This window comes from Phoxinus phoxinus (genome assembly GCF_949152265.1).
Source record: "Phoxinus phoxinus genome assembly, chromosome: 20".
NCBI lineage: Eukaryota > Metazoa > Chordata > Actinopteri > Cypriniformes > Leuciscidae > Phoxinus > Phoxinus phoxinus.
The window spans coordinates 5,844,827-5,863,688 of NC_136895.1; the positions used below are offsets into that span (position 1 = coordinate 5,844,827).

At 38.7% G+C, this 18,862-nt stretch overlaps 2 protein-coding genes across 2 annotated transcripts in view; one reads left to right on the forward strand and one right to left on the reverse strand.

Annotated features, from left to right (window-relative positions):
• Positions 1-18,862, forward strand: part of psmd1 (proteasome 26S subunit, non-ATPase 1) — a 56,790-nt gene that overhangs the window by 16,472 nt on the left and 21,456 nt on the right. The gene's annotated exons all lie outside the window — the stretch shown is intronic.
• Positions 656-18,348, reverse strand: htr2b (5-hydroxytryptamine (serotonin) receptor 2B, G protein-coupled). Its single transcript, XM_079594106.1, has 4 exons — positions 18,002-18,348; positions 16,576-17,083; positions 11,521-11,721; positions 656-2,147 (listed from the first exon to the last, which is right to left on the reverse strand). The coding sequence occupies exons 2-4, from the start codon at positions 16,823-16,825 to the stop codon at positions 1,255-1,257; spliced, it is 1,344 nt and encodes a 447-aa protein (XP_079450232.1). The 5' UTR covers positions 16,826-17,083; positions 18,002-18,348; the 3' UTR covers positions 656-1,254.

An 18,862-nucleotide genomic window follows, 5' to 3' on the forward strand; every position in this document is an offset into this window, starting at 1 on the left:
GGAGGAATGTTATGTAGTCCCTATCAGCTGTTTGTTGTAGTCCTTTAAAAAAAAGATTAAAAAAAAAATAAAAACCTGCTTTGCATTGAACTTTGAGTGTTTTAACTTTCCAGATGTTGTTTATGCTCAAACAGCAACATTACACACTAACTAAAGTTAGAAAAGTGAAATCATAATCAACCACCCCTTTAATTTTTTTTTTATTCTTTTGCACAGTCTTTTGTTATTGGTGTCAGTAAGTTCCCCCTCAGACGCCTCTCAGGGTTCTGGGCCAAGTAGAACTCGTGAACTATTTTAAGCCCTAAAAAGGCCATACGATATTCCTGTGATCAACTGTCATTTAAACAATTTTTTTTTAATGTAAATCCTTCCTGTGTTTAGAGAGTGCATAGATCTGCAACAGTTCAACAGGTTTCTGTCGTCTGTCCTGAAGACATGCAAATCACGCAGAACAGTTGTGTGTGTGTTGATGGATCTCTTGCTACAAATGCAAATAGAATATTCTCACTATAAGAATATAACAGTAAAACATGTTGAGTGTTTTTAGTGGCGTCATATATGATTGTTTTTTTTGGTGCAATTGTAAACATTAAGGAGCACTTGCATATTCAGTATGCAAGAAACACTGTTTTCTTAATTCACAATGAAACCATGATGATTATCTGGAGAAAAAGTTTATTTGGCAATAGTCCCAAGAATCTTAAGAAATGTCAGTATCTACAGATCATTATTTCTTACATTTACAAAAGCACTTGTTTTTGATTCAAGATCAGTCTACAGAAATAAAGAAGCCCTGCTATAATTCAGTAAGGCATTTATTTTTCCTTATATACAGAAGGTTAGTGGAGGTGTGATTTAAATGAGCTATTTGTGCTTATCTTTATTAAGATGCCTTTTTTTTTGGCTTCACATTGTAGACCCTGTCAACCAAATTTGGGATGTGCGAAGACAGTCCTCTCTTGCTCCTAAGTACTGTTTACTGTTTTCACAGTACCACCAATTATTAAGCTGCCCATTATTTTCACACGCAAAAGCTGTGTTGTGTCTTTTGGTGGTTCTCAGACCTTATATCCCCCAATCCAAGGTTCAAAGATGGAGTATTGTATTGGCTGCAATGCTGAGCCAACCTTGGACTTGGCCTTGAACTTCTTCTTGACCATATCTCATTGGTTCCCATGAGGACTTGTTGTTTTTATGCCACTGAAACACTATGGCAAGTCTCTATCTTGTCTTTTCTGAAGCGTGTCAGATATACTACACGCGACTTACGCGTTCGTCAGGTTTGCAGTCTTCATTCTCCGCCAGAAGCAACGTGTCCAGCGTGATATTTACGGAGGTCTGCAGATTCGTGGGTCGACGCCGGAGAGGACTTTGATAGCTTACAGGGCTAATGCCGTTTTTCATACCGTGTTTCATAAACCGTTTTGAGTTTTCAGTCACTGGTGACCGAAAAGCAATTCTGCTTCTCCGTTGCATTTTTGGAGTCCTCACACGACTGTAGTTACAGGTGATGTAGCGCCTAAAGGCCTGCCTGAACGTCCTATTAAACAGCGTATAAACCAAAGGGTTGATGCCCGATGAAACATATCCCACCCATTGAAAGATATCCAACAAGTGTTCCACTAGATTACCGTTGCACCCTTGACAGAGTACAGAAGTCACATTAGTAATGAAGAAAGGACACCACATCACAACAAACAACATGAATACAATCCCCAGAACCTTTGATGCCCTTTGTTCATTAGTCAAGTTTTGCATGGACCTCTTCCCTATGGTGGACATCCTGCGGAGAGGAACCTCATCCCCTGTGGCGGAGCTCAGCGTTCGGTCCCTTTTTATTCCATTTCCAATGGCCACTTTCTCCGGTGAAGAGAGAGCCGGCAATTCCTGCTGGAAGACCGTGGAAACGGTGGGCCTCCTAGCTCTCGATCTCAAAAGATCAGCCTTCTTGCGTAGGACTTGGATTGTCAGCAAGTAGATGATCATCATAATTGTAAGGGGTATAAAGAAAGCCGTCAAAGACCCATACACCTTGAAGTCCCCAAAGCCCTCTGGAGACAACAAACAGGTGTGGTTGTTGTTGAAGGTGATGTTGTTTGGATGATCGAAGACTTGTAGCCCTTTGATTGGAATTGGTATTGCAATACCTGATAAAGAAAGACTAATCGTTAAATTGAGCAGAGAATAAGGTTTAAATAAAACATTAACATGATTTTGTTAGTTGAAATGGACTAATTTAGAGGTGTCCATTCTTGCTCCTGGAGGACCATCTTCCAACAGTTAAACTATTAGTAAACACCTAAACTCACTAATCATGGCTTTTGGGATTACTTGAAACTTCTAGGCAGGTGTGTTGGATTCACTTCATTCACCCCAAGAAAAGCATATTAACATTGTCTGGAACATTTATACCCTCTTCAAGTCTCTGTCTTGACTTGCACTCAACTCTCTTTTGGCCTCTGTCATGACGTGACTTAACCCACTCAGGTCTCAGCTCAGAATGAGCTAGTTTCGGCAACACTGGTTAGAGTTAAACTGTCCAGCAAGATGGAGACCCACACATAGGGCTGTGACGGTATGGGATTTTTTCTCACCGCGGTGAAGAAGCAACAAATCTCGCGGTTTGGCGGTTAACCGACAACCCAACACCCCCCCCCCCCCCCCCCCACAAAAAAAAAAAAAACACCCGCAGCCGCATCACACACTGGAGGCGCGATCAAGAACGCATGTACTGTAGCTTGTAAATGCCAATGGAAATTAATAATGATAAAGCAGTAGGCTATTCTTTATAAACAAATAAACGAATTAACATTTATATTACGGTAAATTGTAAATATGAATAATGAACTAGGCCTATTAATTAGGCAAAACTTAAACAACCTTTTTTAATAATTATAAAGCAGTATTCTTTATTAACAAATAAACAAATGAACATTTATATTAAATTGTACATATTAATAATTAACTATTAATTAGGCTAAACTTAAACAACCATTTTTTAATAATTATAAAGCAATTGTATTTATTATTAACAGCAAATTAACATTTATATTAAATTGTAAATATGAATAATGAACTATTAATTAGGCAAAACTTAAACAGCCTTTTTTAATAATTATAAAGCAGTATTCTTTATTAACAAATAAACAAATGAACATTTATATTAAATTTACATATTAATAATTAACTATTAATTAGGCTAAACTTAAACAACCGTTTTTTAATAATTATAAAGCAATTTTATTTATTATTAACAGCAAATTAACATTTATATTAAATTGTAAATATGAATAATGAACTTTTAATTAGGCTAAACATAAACAACCTTTTTTAAAGTGCAAAACACTGAACAAGTGTTCGGCTGTTGGGCCGCTTAAGAGAATCGTCAAGTCCTGCTGCATGCTTTATTTTTCGGTCTTCAGGTTTCGTGACATGAAAACCAACATGTTAACTTTGTCTGGTTTCAGCGAGGATCTTAACGGAGTGACAATGTTGCCAGCCGCACTGAATACACGCTCCGAGGGAGTGCTCGTAGCGCATATAGTCATATACTTTCGGGCAACTTTCGACAGAAGAGGGAATCGAGCCTGATTATCCCGCCACCAGGCAAGCGGATTAATGTGCAGATCAAGGGCTTCCTCCTGCAAATACCTTGCGACTTCCGTGTCTGCACGGATTCTTTTTGGGACCGGATTGGAGGATTGTGCTTTTCTCTTTCCAAGCAGGTCCGCGAGATTCATTTTTTTTTTTGGAGGAGGAGAATAAGATGATTGCGCACTTCCTCCTTCTCCCTCTCCAGCCGCAGCGGTACTCATGGAACCTTCTCCATCCCCGACATCACGCCGCTCTTCGGGCATTGTCAGCATCTCCTCCAGGAGCGCATCTTTAACGTCATCTCCGGGGTTGATGTCCTTGTATCTTGGGTCAATGAATGAGGCCTTTGCCAATAGTTGCTGTGTTGCAGGTGCACTATATTTGTCTTTCAAGACTCCAACCATTTTTCTTTTCAGGTTGCGCGTCAACTCCGTGTCTTCATCGGTTGGGAGCAAAAGATCCTCCGTTAATAACTGTAGGACTGGTTTAACAGAGGACGCTGTAACTGTCTTCTCGGAAGACAGCGCATCAGTAAAATCCGCGACCTTCTTCAGCGCTGCATTAACGGATTCGAGGACTTCGATGTCCTGCCACGTCGGTATCAAATGTTGGCTGCGCCGGTCATCCATCAACACCCTCCTAATTGCTGGGACTTGCTCGAGAACGCGCGCAACCATTTTTTGCTTAGTGCCCCACCTGGTAGGACAATCCTGTGAATACATTAAAAACACAATTGCCCAATTAGGCTATGTTTTTTGGTCTGTGCAATAAAATGTATTTATTTATACACCGTGCCACTATCTTCTTTTCGCGACCAGTGCAATGTTCACATCAATCTGTATTTTGTAGCCTTATGGTGCGTTCACACCGGACGCGAATAGCGCGTCAGGCGCGAGTCATTTCAATGTTAAGTCAATGCAAAGACGCGTTACGCGCGTAAAACGCGTGTAACGCGTCTTTGCATTGACTTAACATTGAAATCACTCGCGCCTGACGCGCTATTCGCGTCCGGTGTGTGGGTGCAGTTAGGCCTATATAGGCTATGCTCTTATTCTTATTCTCCATTTCTTTATTTTTTATTTAATGTGTATTTTTGCCATCTGTTGTGTCTTATCTTACGGAGCCCCGCACATAACAGGAAAAAACTAGGCTAAATCGTACACACGATTTATAAATAGAGGGAACGAATTAGTAGCCTAATGGTGCGTTCACACCGGACGCGAATAGCGCGTCAGGCGCGAGTCATTTCAATGTTAAGTCAATGCAAAGACGCGTTACGCGCGTAAATACTCCACCATGTGCAGGGCTCCGTAGTATCTGGAGCTGCTATAACAAGCGAATCTCTCCAGCTCGGGATAAATAAAATCTTATTCTTATTTTGATCATGAAAATGGGCAGCAGAAATTCAGAGCATTGATTGGCGTTTCCATAGGTTTTGCCCAGTTATTTACAGGATTTTAGATTTTGTTATTTCGTTTTGTATTCGCTTTGAAAAATTCAAATTATTACATCATAAACATGTTAACCTTCACCAGAGCGAGGACGCTCTGAAGCGTTTTTTTTTTTAAATAGTTCAAAGTTACTATCAGATTTAATGTTATTACCTTGACAAACTATACATCATTAAAAATATATAAGTCTCACGTTTCAGTATTTGACCACTATTGTATTCTGAGAAACTTATAGTGACAGTTATGTCTTAATTTGTGTCAGGATTTATGTAATGAAAAAATGAGTCGATACCTTTAATATGAATTATGAGCGTCAGCTGCTCCATTCAGAAAAAAACTCCGGTGCTGTTGTCTTGAGAACGCGTGACAAAACAACGTTCCTCAGGGCTTTTGGCTCACAAATGTGCAGATTTGGAGAAATATTGATATATTATCATAGGTTTACATCATATTTCTATAGACAGGAATAATATTTATTGAATTTATATCCAAATGCGTCGATGTATACATAAAGAGCGCTGGATACTCTGATGTACTGTGTTTTCAATCCATACAGCAGGCTGAGGGCGCCATTTGCACAGTTTTTTCCAAATATGAAAGCTCACGAAGAAGAAATAACCTGTGACCTTCCAGGACGTCACTGACATAAACACAGGCTAACGTTAGCTTTCAGAGATCGCTATAACATGCAGATAAAGATGTTTTGAAGACAATAAACATGATTGCAATGATATTTGATTTACCTGTGTTCTTCGAGCCATGTCAGGTATTTTTATAATAATAGATTATATGTATAATGTAATGCTAATCGGTATAGACTTTACAATAGTGCAGAATAATATCAAATCATATATTTTCTGTCTGATTTTCTTTTCTGAAGCCAAATAAGCTCATAGAAGATTATTTAAAACACTCGACTTGCACTATAAAGTAAGTTTGGAGCACAAAAAGGGTTTTGATCTCATAAATTGTCGTGTATTGATGGTGTGCTAAGCTAACATGCTAGCTAGCTCTCTAGTTGCACCTGCCATCTAGCTGTTATTTTTTATGATTTTTTTTCTAAATCGGAATGCTTACTGAAATATTTCTTTATTTAAGAAAGGCATTTGATACAGTTTCAAATGTGAAGTGAAGATTATGAAAGAAATTAGGGGGTGAAACACCGTGATTAGCCAGTCGTTAGCGATTATAATGGAGACAAAGGAAAATAATATTTATGGCCATAAGCCGGCTGGAAAGGTGTAAATGTGAGCAGGAGAGAGTGACACTGAATGGGGCTCGTTTGCACCACAAAACAATAGAGACAATAGACTGAATAGATGCTAATAGATGACAATAAACACAAGTTTGCATTTTAGAGTCAATTCAAAATAAAGTCATTTGAGATGATCTTGAAAAACATTTAACAAAATACAGAGTTTTAGACTTATCACCTTCAAATTTTAAATATAACATGGTCAGACATGTGTCTTTAGCTGGAGTGCATTTCTAGAGTGCTGACGGGCCAACTTCAATTTAATTTTCATGAAGATGTTTCATAAAAATAAATTTCTAATAACTTACACAACTTTGAAGCTATTCATAATTTTTTTTTCATTATGACAATAATTCATTCTACATTTCCAATAAAGTGCCAGGTGTCAGCTTTCAAATGAGACCGTACTTGAGCTTTTAGGACAAAGGGTCAATTAATTGAATCTTTTTTAGGTTGGGTATGCTATTTCTGGGGATTTTTCAAAAGTGGCGCTGAAGGCTAACAGGTTAACAATAATATAAAATAACATTTATTTATTATTTTTTTCGATATCTTTTGAGTTTAATAGGAATTATGGAACAGGTTTTGTCATCGTTTGCAACCCTTTATTTTGTAGAATAAATTATTCAAAGTTTCAACAAGTTGCGTTTGGACGAGTGCGTTTATATCCATGGACTGTTACCTGAAAAACAACGTCTAAAGAAATAAGAATCGAAGTTTGGCACACAACTCACCAGAACTAAGCAATGTTGGGGCAGGTTGAGCTCGACTTGTTCTTTCTGCAGCTTTCTCTTCTTTTGCCAGCTCTGCGAAAAAGTCGTCACCAATGTTCTGCACACACCCATGGCTCGGGCAGTGCGGTCCTTTTCTGTCTTCATTGCATTGGTGACGGCTAAATGCAGATTATGGCCAAAGCAATTTAGCCATTTCCAGCCAAGTTTTCGCACCGCAGCCACAATATTTGCCCCATTGTCTGTGGTAATACAGACCAGTTTCCTCTCGTCCAGGGACCACTCTTGGAAGGAGGACCTGAGGGCTTCTGCCAGGTTGTCACCCGTGTGGCTTTCTGGCGTGAACACGGTTTCCAGGCACTTCGATTTTAGTTCCCAGTTTGCGCTGAGATAGTGTATGGTCAGGCTCATGTATGGCATCATGTTAACGCTTGACCACATATCAGTTGTCACTGAGAAATGATCAAGGTCTTTTAAGTCCTGTATTATGTCGTCCTTCACTGACAGATACTTTTCAGGAATCGCTGTTTCAGAAAAGTACTTTCGCCCAGGAAGTACATATTGCTTATCAAATGCCTGTAGCATGGCTTTGAACGCTGGCTTCTCAACGGTACGGAATGGCACCATTTCTTCAACCAAATAACGAGTCACGCTGTCAGTAAGTGCTCGCCACTGATTGCTGCCTCTTTGGTACTTCGCACCTCTCGCAAAGGCCTCGGAGACTCCCAACTGTCGCTGCTGGCCTGAGGTTGTAGGCTTAAAGTTACCAGGTGTGCTGCACCCAAGTCCGGCAAACGCCACAGGATGGTTAATTCTAAGATGCGATCTTAAATTAGTGGTATTTCCTCGCGAGACGGATACTTTTGAGCTACAAATACGGCATACTGGCTCGTCCAAATTCACCGGCTGCCCCTTGTCACCCTCCTCAAGGCCTAATTATGACATCCAACACATTTTTCTATAGGACAACAACCAACTATTGCTACAACAGTTTCACGGCGATTTCAATATCGTAACTACAAATTAGCCTATTGCCCACTCATATTTCGGCTACTGAAGATATCATGTTACAGTTATAGCCTTTGGTCTGCATTGTTCCGTGAACACGGAACAGCCGTCACACATCTCAAGTTAAGTATTAAATTAAGACTTTTTTCCTTTTTATTAAACATTTAAAATATTCACAAATTAATATGAAAAACATGTCGATTTTACTGGTTTTCTAAGGCCAAATTAGAACCTGGAATTTATGTTTTTCCCGCAGTGCTGAATGAGAAGAGCCATTCATATTAATAATAAACTATTGTTTTCGGCTAAAAACACATCTCCGCTGTTAAGCAGATCGAGTAAGAGAGAAATTCACATTTCATATTACATTATCAGAAGGAATTAGCTTTCGATTCGAATTTGTTCGTTTTAAAGTGGACATTTGCTTTAGCTATGCTATATTGTTTCAGTTCTCGCGCTCCAGTTTACGGATCATGTGCATCTGATTGTTTTATTTTATTTTACAAAAGCACAACGTTTTCTTGTTGTTGTGAGTTTACACAAATAAAAGTATTTGAGAATAATGTATTATTATTTTCTGTATTACCAGAAATGATTATTTGAGTAGGCTATTGAGTATTAAGTTGTTTCAACTGTTGATAGGAAAGTGTTCTCGCCCGCGCCTCCGTGCCATGCAGTGCGCGCTTTTTTGCATAAAAGCGTCTTCTAAATATAGCCTATTAAATGTTATAATAAAAACACATGAGCACATGAGCTCTGTAGGCGGGCCCGGCCATAGCGCCGGGTATGCGGTGTCAAACATTCCCAAGGAGATATTTTTTGGCGAACAGGTGAAATATCTGAGAGAGCGAGACAGAAGGGACTGCAGTATGCATTCGAGGGATATATTCACGACATAATATGCAACCGATTCGAGAATAATTTAATCAAATTTGAAGCTAAAGCCTAGCCTATATAGGCTTAGTCCCGGCGCAAGCAGCAGCCGCCTCATTCGCTGACCATTCAAATGGGAAACACACAAATTGAGGAGCAGCTGTTCATGCAGAGCAGGGTAAGTGAAATGTGAAAATAAATTATAATCTAATAATTATAAATCAAACAGCTTATTCATAAATCTAGTGGAATAACAACACTAACACCGGGAGAGCCGCGATCGGATTGGGGTAACGCAACCTTAAAGTTACTCAGCCAGGGGTAGTAGACCGTCGATTAACAAAATGCTTAAATACATTTTAAAGTATGTCAGTGAGCCTCCGTCTTGCCTTTAATCGTCTTATTTTATGTTCAAATATATGCATTATGAACAAAGAATCGTCATTATTTCAAAGCAATATTAGGTTAGTGTTTTTGTTAATCCTGTGGACATTTAGTTGTGAATGGGGCGTTCCACACTGCCTGATCCACGCGCAGCATTTCTCCCCGTGGCTTTTAGGTTTCGGGAAAGAAAAAAAATTCCACCCTACCGTCCAAACTTTTAGGATACCGGGTATTTGCACAATCCATACGCACAACCATTCGGCATGTTCCCCTCGCTCGAAAGCTTGCCAGACCTCCCGCACTAGTTACGGATAAAGCCACGATTGGCCAGTGGCGGTTTTTGGGCGTGGCTTAGCGAAGGGTCAATTGTAAGCAAAGATGAATGCGTTTATAGTTCATATCACACCATATGCACTCCTGTAACTTTCAGCAAAAAAAAAAAAAAAAAAGTGCGGTGATGACCTCACACCGCGGTAGGCATCTCATTAACGCGATATTGCGGTTATCGTCACACCCCTACCCACACACAGGATTGGACACCCCTGGACTAGGTTATTGCATAGTCATTCATTCCTTATCTAAGCTCCTGCCCAACAAATAGTTTTGTGCTTTGGCAGATACTTTTTTTTTTTAAAACAAAATGCTACTAGTTGATTGGTCGCCAGAAAGACTAGTTGATTAATTGGCTCTTCAGATCCTTGAACAGTTCAGCTTGTGTGATGTTCCTCCAGCTTGTGTGGTGTTATGGACCAGAACACTGGTCTCGAGGCATTTTTTTAAACGAAAAACTTGTAGAAAAGTACAATTAAAAACAGCATGAGATGCCCCTCTTGATATTGTGGTGCTCTTGTGTAAAAATGTATAAAATTGGCAATTATTACTAATAATAGTATTTATGACATCGATAACACATCTTGGACTTTTACTTGAAGTATCCATAACCAGGGGTGCACATAACTGGTGCGCATGCGTGGTAAAAATAAGCGATGGTTAGATAAAAAAAACATGATAATAAGTGTGTTCAATAATTATTAGGGGTGCATCGAATCGCAGTTGCACGGACCAGCCCCCACGGTTGAGCAGTCACGTGATTCACGGATTAACTGCTAAGTTTAACGCTCCTAGAGAGAAATTGCATCATTTGGACATGTGCTTCTTGCCAATTTACACATTCAAATGATTTTAAACGTGGAAGAAGAGATGAAAATCATGAGAGAGGCACGTTTCAGACAGCTCTTGAATACAGAATTAATTCCTCTTTTGCCTTCACTTGCGCTTGAACGGACCCGGCAAGTATTCTCTCGGTTATGTCATAAGTGAACAGTTGAGAAAGAAACCGGATGTGTGTTAGTATATTTGTTCTGTGCATTCGGTTTTAAAGTGATGGCAGCCTAATATTCATGCTGTTGTCTGTGTCATTACTGTTAAGAAAATAAAAAAACATAATCTACTGTGTTCGAGAGAGATCAAGAGAGTGAGGATAGCAGTCAGGAGGAAAGGGATGACGACAGCTTGTAGGAAAAGTGTGCCGTGTAAAGTATAAAGCATCTCCAGGTGCTCCCTTGAGAACCAGACCAAAAAAGTTATGTGCACCCTTGTCCATAACCATGAGCTCCTGTCTTTTCTCAGCAAGACTGCTTTGTCAAATGTGAGAATATGTGAAATCGTTCTCAGGAGTACACAGAGATGTGGTGTTTATGGTCAGTGTTGAAGTGACAAAGCACGTGGCCTGCCTTTTTATGGTGGTGAAACGATTCCAGAACCTTGAGGTCGTTCAAACAACACAACTGTTGTTAACGAGCAGACATTTCAAGGTGTTTACTTTCATTTCACCCCCACAAGCCAATATTGCTTGTATAAATGGAAGTTTGCTGGCCAGTCAGTGACACAAGATAAAGGAAATTTATGCGTATGCGACTTTTCCAGAGACAACGAGTGTTGAGATCATTGATTGGTGTGGAGATTAAGGACTGAGTTTTGCCACAGTTTCTATATAGCTATACATATTTTTTTAAATGTAGGTAATGAAACTAGATTTGAGCTTGTTCCCATCTTTTGAGAGGCAATTGTTTTTAAAATAGTTTTCAATTGGGTTAATGCCATTCCCTAATATTGTAAAGGCAATATTTCCTTTTCGTTTTATAGTAGATATGAATATGTATTCAAATGAGGATTTGTTATTGTTCATGCATTCATTCATATTGTAAAAAAGGTTTTGACATACCTATAGAGATTAGCCAGACAAGTGCGATTTTCGCCAACGCTTTAGCTCTGGACTTGAACTGGCTGTGCTGGATTGGCTTCTTGATCGCTATGTAGCGGTCGAGGGAGATGGCGCACAGGTGCATGATGGACGCCGTTGAGAACAAGACGTCCAGAAACAGCCAGATAGGGCACAGGAAGTCTGGAAGGGGCCATCTGGAGTCTGAAACATGAAGAGAAGTTTACGCACCAATCAATGGGTTGGCTGAAGTGGAGATACGACAAACTTTTTGCCATTTTGTGATACGTCACAAACACTTAGCTTCTGTCAGGGTTAGTTTGTAACCCATTTGAAGTTATGTTGTGTTTCTGGAGACATCCAGGCCTAACCTGATCCCTCAAAAGTTTCAAAACTAGTATGATTGCTTGTTTATCCTCTTCAGTCACCCATACAGAATAAGCCTAATATTATTATGAACATTTTACATCACAGATTCCACATAGTGCTACTAGTCATTTGAGCAGTTTTTTTTTTTTAGATCATACAAAACGTTTTTGCCATTTTTTTCAGATGACTTTGCAGCTTTTCGTTGCTGTTGCATTTCTCACAACGCAGGACTCACTGTTAAGGTGATGATACACAGGGCAACTTTTTGAGTAATGTTGCTGGGCAATATTGCAGAGTGATTGTTGCTTGGGCACTTTCCCATTGAAACTGGGCAATGCATTTCTATCTGGATAATTAAGATGGGTCGTGGGCCCTGTGTCTCGTCTGGTTGCCCGTTGACCGCAACATTGCCCAAAAAGTTGCCCTGTGTATCATCACCTTAAATGTCAATAGACTGGTTTTCATTTGTTTGTCTTGTTTGGACATGGACGTAAGAAAATGCATTACTTTAATTTATCACAGCCTTTGCATCTCATCTTGCATCTATTGGATCTGAACATTATGAAATAAAGTGATACAAGCTTGAGTTTAACAAAAAACAGTTCATAAGATTAAACACTCGAGGGCTTTTGGCTTATTCATCAAGCTCTTCATCAGTGATGCGGTTTATTGTAGTGACGGACATGAAATGGTGAATCGAGTTGATCTTCATCCCAGTACACTTACATATGATATTGTCTAAAGCTTTTAAATAAGATATTGTTTTCTTGTTGCCAGTTTTTTAGTTTGTCTTCAGATAAACTCTGTGGTGCAGTACCATATTATTGACCTCATGACAAGTGAAAAAGAGGGTTATATGCTAAATTTAGCAACATTCTTCAAAAAGGTACCTTGTTTTCCGTACTATAAGTGAAATGAAGAAAAAATGAGTCATGAAAAGGGAAAAAAACATATAATTCGCATTTATTTCACAAAATCCAAGACCAAGAACAGACATTTAATCTGGAAAGGCAAGTTATTCAACTGCACAATAGCACACAGAACAACAGGCTGAATAGTGTCCGGTGTGTTAACGTCACACATTAACAGTTATTCAGCTACACAATAGCATAAAGAACATATACCTGAGAGGCTGAATAGGCTAAATTAACATTAGCCAGCGAGTCCAAGAAGTTACCGGTTAGCAAGTTCACCAAGCTCCCGATCTCACTCCACAACACTGAATACATTGAGTTCTTCCTCAGTGTCGCTTCTGAACAACTCCGCTAACTAGAGCGCCCTCTCGCGGCTGTAGACGGTAATGTTTTCTCTTGGTTCATCTCAGTCAGTATGAATTAATTTTGATATATACGTCGCACCCGACTATAAGTCGCAGGACCAGCCAAACTATGAAAAAAAGTGCGACTTGTAGTCCGGAAAATATGGTAATTAAACTCAATCAAAGCTGCATTTTGTAAAAGCTGTTTTGGGTTTTTGTTTTCAAACATGATTTTTTTTTTTAGCTTGCATGGACCTAAACTAGTGTATCTCCAAACTTGTGGTTTATGAGCAGATCTCCATGGTTTGGAGAGGCCTTGACCAGATGTTGAAAACTGGCATTAGTCAGGTCACCCCTCTTTACTAAACAGACCTTCATAGGAGCTCCTCAGAGGGTACATTATTGCCAGCTGGGCTTTTTGAAGCTTTCTGAATCATATTTGAATTGATTTAATGAGCATGAGTCAAATGCATAACATGCATTAAATGACACTATTCTGATTTTTTTTTGCATGAATTGAGCAGTGTTTCTTGCAGCCCATGTCTGGTGAAATTTGAATATAATTTTTTTCAGTATGTGAAGCAGTTGAGCAGTATAGGTTCATTTAATTGCATTTAGACCCCAAATCACAGGAAACCTATTTGCGATATTCCAAAATTGTATGTTGCCTACAAAATCATTAATATTCACTACATCGTCCATCCCTAGTTTCCATATAGACTGTCAGGAAAGTGTGCCCTCTCTTCCTGAAAGCTAAATAAAGAGACACTCTACCACACTTTAGGTTTGCACTGCCAAGTCTCAACTTCCTCATGTAAATATTTCTCTCTTTCTCAGAGAAATACATTTGTGGTGTGCTCTCAAGGGTAGGCTCTTGTTTTTAGCCCTGCTGAGACTCTTTATCAAGCGCTGTGTAGATTTTCACAGTGTTCAGTCGGTGCTTTTTTTCATGGCGTTAACTTCAGTTTCTGTCTTCACCTGGTCCACAGATGTGGACGTGGCCGTTGGTGTATAACATTGGTTTTTCTGTTTGAGCAAGCACATCTCACAGGATATCTCCACACGACCGAAACCTTTGAGTTACTCCAATTGGGAAAGGTTACTTTTATTTTTATGATTACATTTAATCGCAAGTTATTACCTTGAGAATTAAGGTCTAGAGTTACGGCTAAGTTGTATCTAGAGTTACTTCTTACTTGGTCAATAAGTTGTTGCACTCACACCAAATGTGTTATTGTACCCCTTCCTCCTAAGGTAATTCAACTTAATAACCTGTCAGTGTTCATGACTTCTGGTGAGCTTCAGCTGTTTGGCCAAATCTTTTTTTCTTTTCTGCGTTCACACATGGTTCTCTTTGTGTGGAACACCTTTAGAAAGCCTGGACTTTTGCTTCTTTTCCTATCCTTATGGTCCTTGGGGGACGACTCAATGTGTTCACGTCATCAAGGCTTGGTTTAACTCAACGACTGAAACCTCAGTTTCATTTTCAGAATAACCAACCCCTCCCCACCCCCCAAAAAATCAATAACAAGTTGCTTTGGATGAATAGCATCTGTTTTTCCAGGACAGATGACCGGGGTTAAAGGGATATTTCATGCTAAAAATTTAAATTCTGTAATTTTTTGGCGTTTGTGTCTTTGCCTTTCATTGTATGGATTAAAAAAAGTTACCATTTTGAAGGAATTATTTTCCTGGTAACACTACTTTTTTTTTTTTGTGATGGTCCCTTTTGAACTATAAGTTCAAGACTATACATTTTCAACTACAAACTTATTCTAACCCAACCGTACCAGTCTACTAATAATGAGAAGTGCAACATTACTTCTAGTCAAAATAAAGTGAAACCATTTTCTCTTGTGTCTCAGAGAAGAAAGTCAGTCATTCAGGTTTGTTGATTAAATGATGACCGAATCTTTGGGTGAACTGTCCCGGTATTGTGATGAAGCCAGCGCAGTTCTGGTTCACCTTAAGCTTTAATGTGTGAAGACCAGGTGCAGCAATTGAAGTAATAAATGTCATCAAATCTCATCAATGAGGAATAATGGAGCGACTGGAGTGTGTTGGCATCGCAGCTGAAAGACACGCTGGCATGCGAATGACAGTAGTAGTAGCTTGGCAGATGTTTGAAAGTTGTGCGAGACATGTTTTTATGACTAGTGTGTGTTCGGTCTGTCAGTGCAGGGAAACGAAACATGGTCTTTATCATTCTGTTTAATATGGTTTTAGTGGTACACTGAAAACTAGTTTCAAAATCATAGACAAAAAAAGTCTACAGATTTCATCTGGGTTATAACTTCCACTATCATACAAACCTTATGAAACCATCAAACTAATGTTGGAAGAACTTTTGGTGACACTTTACTCAAAGCCCGCATGTATAATGCATTATAAAGGTATTATATAATGTACATTATAATACGTTATATCTTTTCATAAATAATTGTAACCAGTTATAATGCATTATTATAATATTTGCAGATTCTGAAATTGGTTGTTTGTCATGTGTTTTAATGCATTATACTTTCTAAAGGTGTTCAATTAATTTTTTTTTAGTAATTAACTCCTGAAAAATTGTCGTATCGACAATTAAACTTGAATGAAATGCATACAGGTGAAATTCGAAAAATTAGAATATGGTGCAAAAGATCATTTATTTCAGTAATTCAACTTAAAAGGTGAAACTAATATATTATATAGACTCATTACATGCAAAGTGAGATATTTTAAGCCTTTATTTGTTATAATTTAGATGATTATGGCTTACAGCTTATGAAAACCCCAAATTCAAAATTAAAATATTGTGAAAAGGTTTTCATAATCTGTAAACCATAATCATCAAAATTATAACAAATAAAGGCTTGAAATATCTCACTTTGCATGTAATGAGTCTATATAATATATTAGTTTCACCTTTTAAGTTGAATTACTGAAATAAATGAACTTTTGCACCATATTCAAATTTTTAAGTATTATAGTGCATATAACTGTGGTTACAATTATTCATGAGACCATACAATGCATTATAAGGCCTAATTACAGCATTCAACATACTTTTATAATGCATTATGCACAAGGACTTTAAGTAAAGTGTTACCGAACTTGTTATTTTCTCAAATGTCTGTAGATGAGCGCTTCCAGGACTCAATGTTAGCTTGAGGTGCTCTTTGGATGGGATAATCATATGTGGAAAAGATTCAGGAAACTCTCAAGGCACTCTCGTCTCTTTAGAAAGGTTAAAAAGCCTTTGTTATTTGTTGACTCCCTGACGAAGGCTTGTACGCCGAAACGCGTGAGTGTTTTAAAGGTTTAAAATGACCAAGCCAAAACAATAAAGGCTTTTTAACCCTTTCTAAAGAGACGAGACTGCCTTGGAGCTTCCTGAATCTTTAGTTTTATTTTCTATTTGTACAATCAAAGTTCAGATTACTTACGGAAAAGCACAGTCACCAGAGCGATGGGCATCACTAGCAATCCCACCAGTAGATCGGCCACGGCCAGAGACATCAGGAAGAAGTTAGTGGCGTTCTGGAGCTTCCTCTCCAGTGACACGGCCAGGATGACCAGGATGTTTCCACCAATGGTGGGAAAGATGACCAGGAGAATGAGCAGTGCGGCCCAGCGCAGTTGTTCTCCAGGCTCGTCCTCGCTCCCCGTTTGGTTGAGGACACTGTAGCTAGCCATTCTGCGTTGTAAAACTGAGCTTTTGTTCTTCCCGTGGGCTCGTCCAGCATTGTCACAGACTCCCTCCGATCAGATAGTGGCCAAGTGTGTTCAGTTCAAGCGATGCACGTCTTCGGGTTTGCTTGCAAAATCCAGTTTATTGACTTTCCAAAGTATTCCCCTCCAAATTATTATCTCCAGATGCAACCAGAGTTTAGAGTAGTCACATGGTAGACGAGGTATTGCCCATCTTTGTTCCGTCTCTGTGCTTTTACACTCCTGGAAATATATAAACATCTCGTCATTCAAAACACATTATCTCAAACCCGACATATGATGAATATGATTCTCTTGTCATGTGATTAGCAGTACGTTGTACCAGACCGTGTTTGCAATTAAGCAAGGAAGTGGCTATCAGTAATGATCTGTGAATGTCGACCACATGGAGTCATTTGTGTTCCTATCTCGCCCGATCAGTCGAGGCAGAAGACTTCATAAACAACGGTTATGTTTTCAGAATAATTAGGATTTCATAATTGCATAAGGAAATGGTTCCTTCTGGCTTAACATTATGCAATGAGTATTATGAAATGCAGACAAACAAATGTTGTGTAATCTTATTTATCTTGCATATTAAAATCTATAGTTTCTGTTATATATTGAAAATAATTAAATAAAATCTATTTTTTAATAGAAATGAAAGAAATGTACCTTATAATTTGGGTAACACTTTTTTTTGTTAACATTAGTTAACTACTTTAGTTAACATGGACTAAGAATGAACAATACCTCTACAGCATTTATTAATCTTAATTGCAACATTTACTAATACATTATTAAAATCAAAAGTTTTGTTAACATTAATTAAACTAACATGAAAACACAATGAACAGCTGGATTTTTGTTAACTAACATTAACAAAGATGATGTATTCCTCTTGTTAGCTGATGTTAATACAGTAACTAATGTGAACAAATGAGACCTTATTGCAAAATTATTATTTTTTAGAAGCTCTGTGAAAGTAGACGGTTATATTTTTGCCCTACAAACTCTGTTCACCGTTTGAAATTTAGTTATTTCTTAAGCTAAATATATTTACGTATATTTAACTATATCTTCTAAATTTTAAATATTTCTAAATAGATTAAATTTTTCCGATTATGGGACATTTTTCTGAAAATGATTTCTTCTACTTACCTTGAACTCTCATCTGTGGGCTTCCTCTCTTCATTAGCTCAATTCTGTATTATTCATAAAGCAAGTGCACTAAACGTCCCTCAGATTGTGACTTATTGCCTTTTTTATATGTACACCCCCTCAAAAAAAGTACAAACAAAACATTAGGTTGTCCAAATCCGTTGTGGGAAGAGCTCCAGATATCCTCTCACTCCTGGGTTTCATGCGGAGGAATTCCCCCGTTCTCGAGGAGCTGGCCGAATCCCCAGATCTTCTCCGCATCACCTCTCGGATCAGGTCTAAAACTTCCACTCGTCCTCGAGCCCTTCCTCTCTCGCTCTGTCTGTGTTTACGACTCGCTCTCCCTCTCCCTCTCTCCCGCGCGCTCACGTGTTCGACCTGGAGGAACTGATGGATGTGTCGACGCCGGGGCGGGTCCAGTCATCCTGGGGGGTCGCTTCCCTCAATGCAGCGGAGCAGATATCCATATCTGTCAGTCATTGTCTTATACCGCGCTGTTGGCTTATTATTCCTGCCCATTTAGTCAAACTAGGCTATTTAATAAGTTTTGCTCATCCCAGCTGTCTACTTTTAATCATTTATGTCAAAACCCTCCCCAGAAACAGCTAGTTTTTCATCAATCTCTGAAAATATTATTATTTTTTGCTGTTTTTTTTTTTAGAAAATAAAATCTGAAGCTCATTGAGTATCTCTCCATACTTGAACCTTGAAAGCACCAAGATAATAATCTTCAGGTGTCCATAAATCCAGGTTGGAGGGATTGTCATTGAACACCCTATGAATACTAAGGGGCTGATCTGTCATATTTTAAGATGGATTGAGGACTTGACTCCCACTTTTGCATTAAATGACTTTTTTTCT

Coding starts and splice junctions, on each gene's coding strand:
- htr2b (XM_079594106.1), bottom strand. CDS start 16,825: ATGGCTAGCTACAGTGTCCTCAACCAAACGGGGAGCGAGGACGAGCCT. Junction 11,722..16,575: donor TCTGGTGACTGTGCTTTTCC/GTAAGTAATCTG, acceptor TTCATGTTTCAG/ACTCCAGATGGCCCCTTCCA. Junction 2,148..11,520: donor TGTCTGGCTAATCTCTATAG/GTATGTCAAAAC, acceptor TTTCTTTATCAG/GTATTGCAATACCAATTCCA.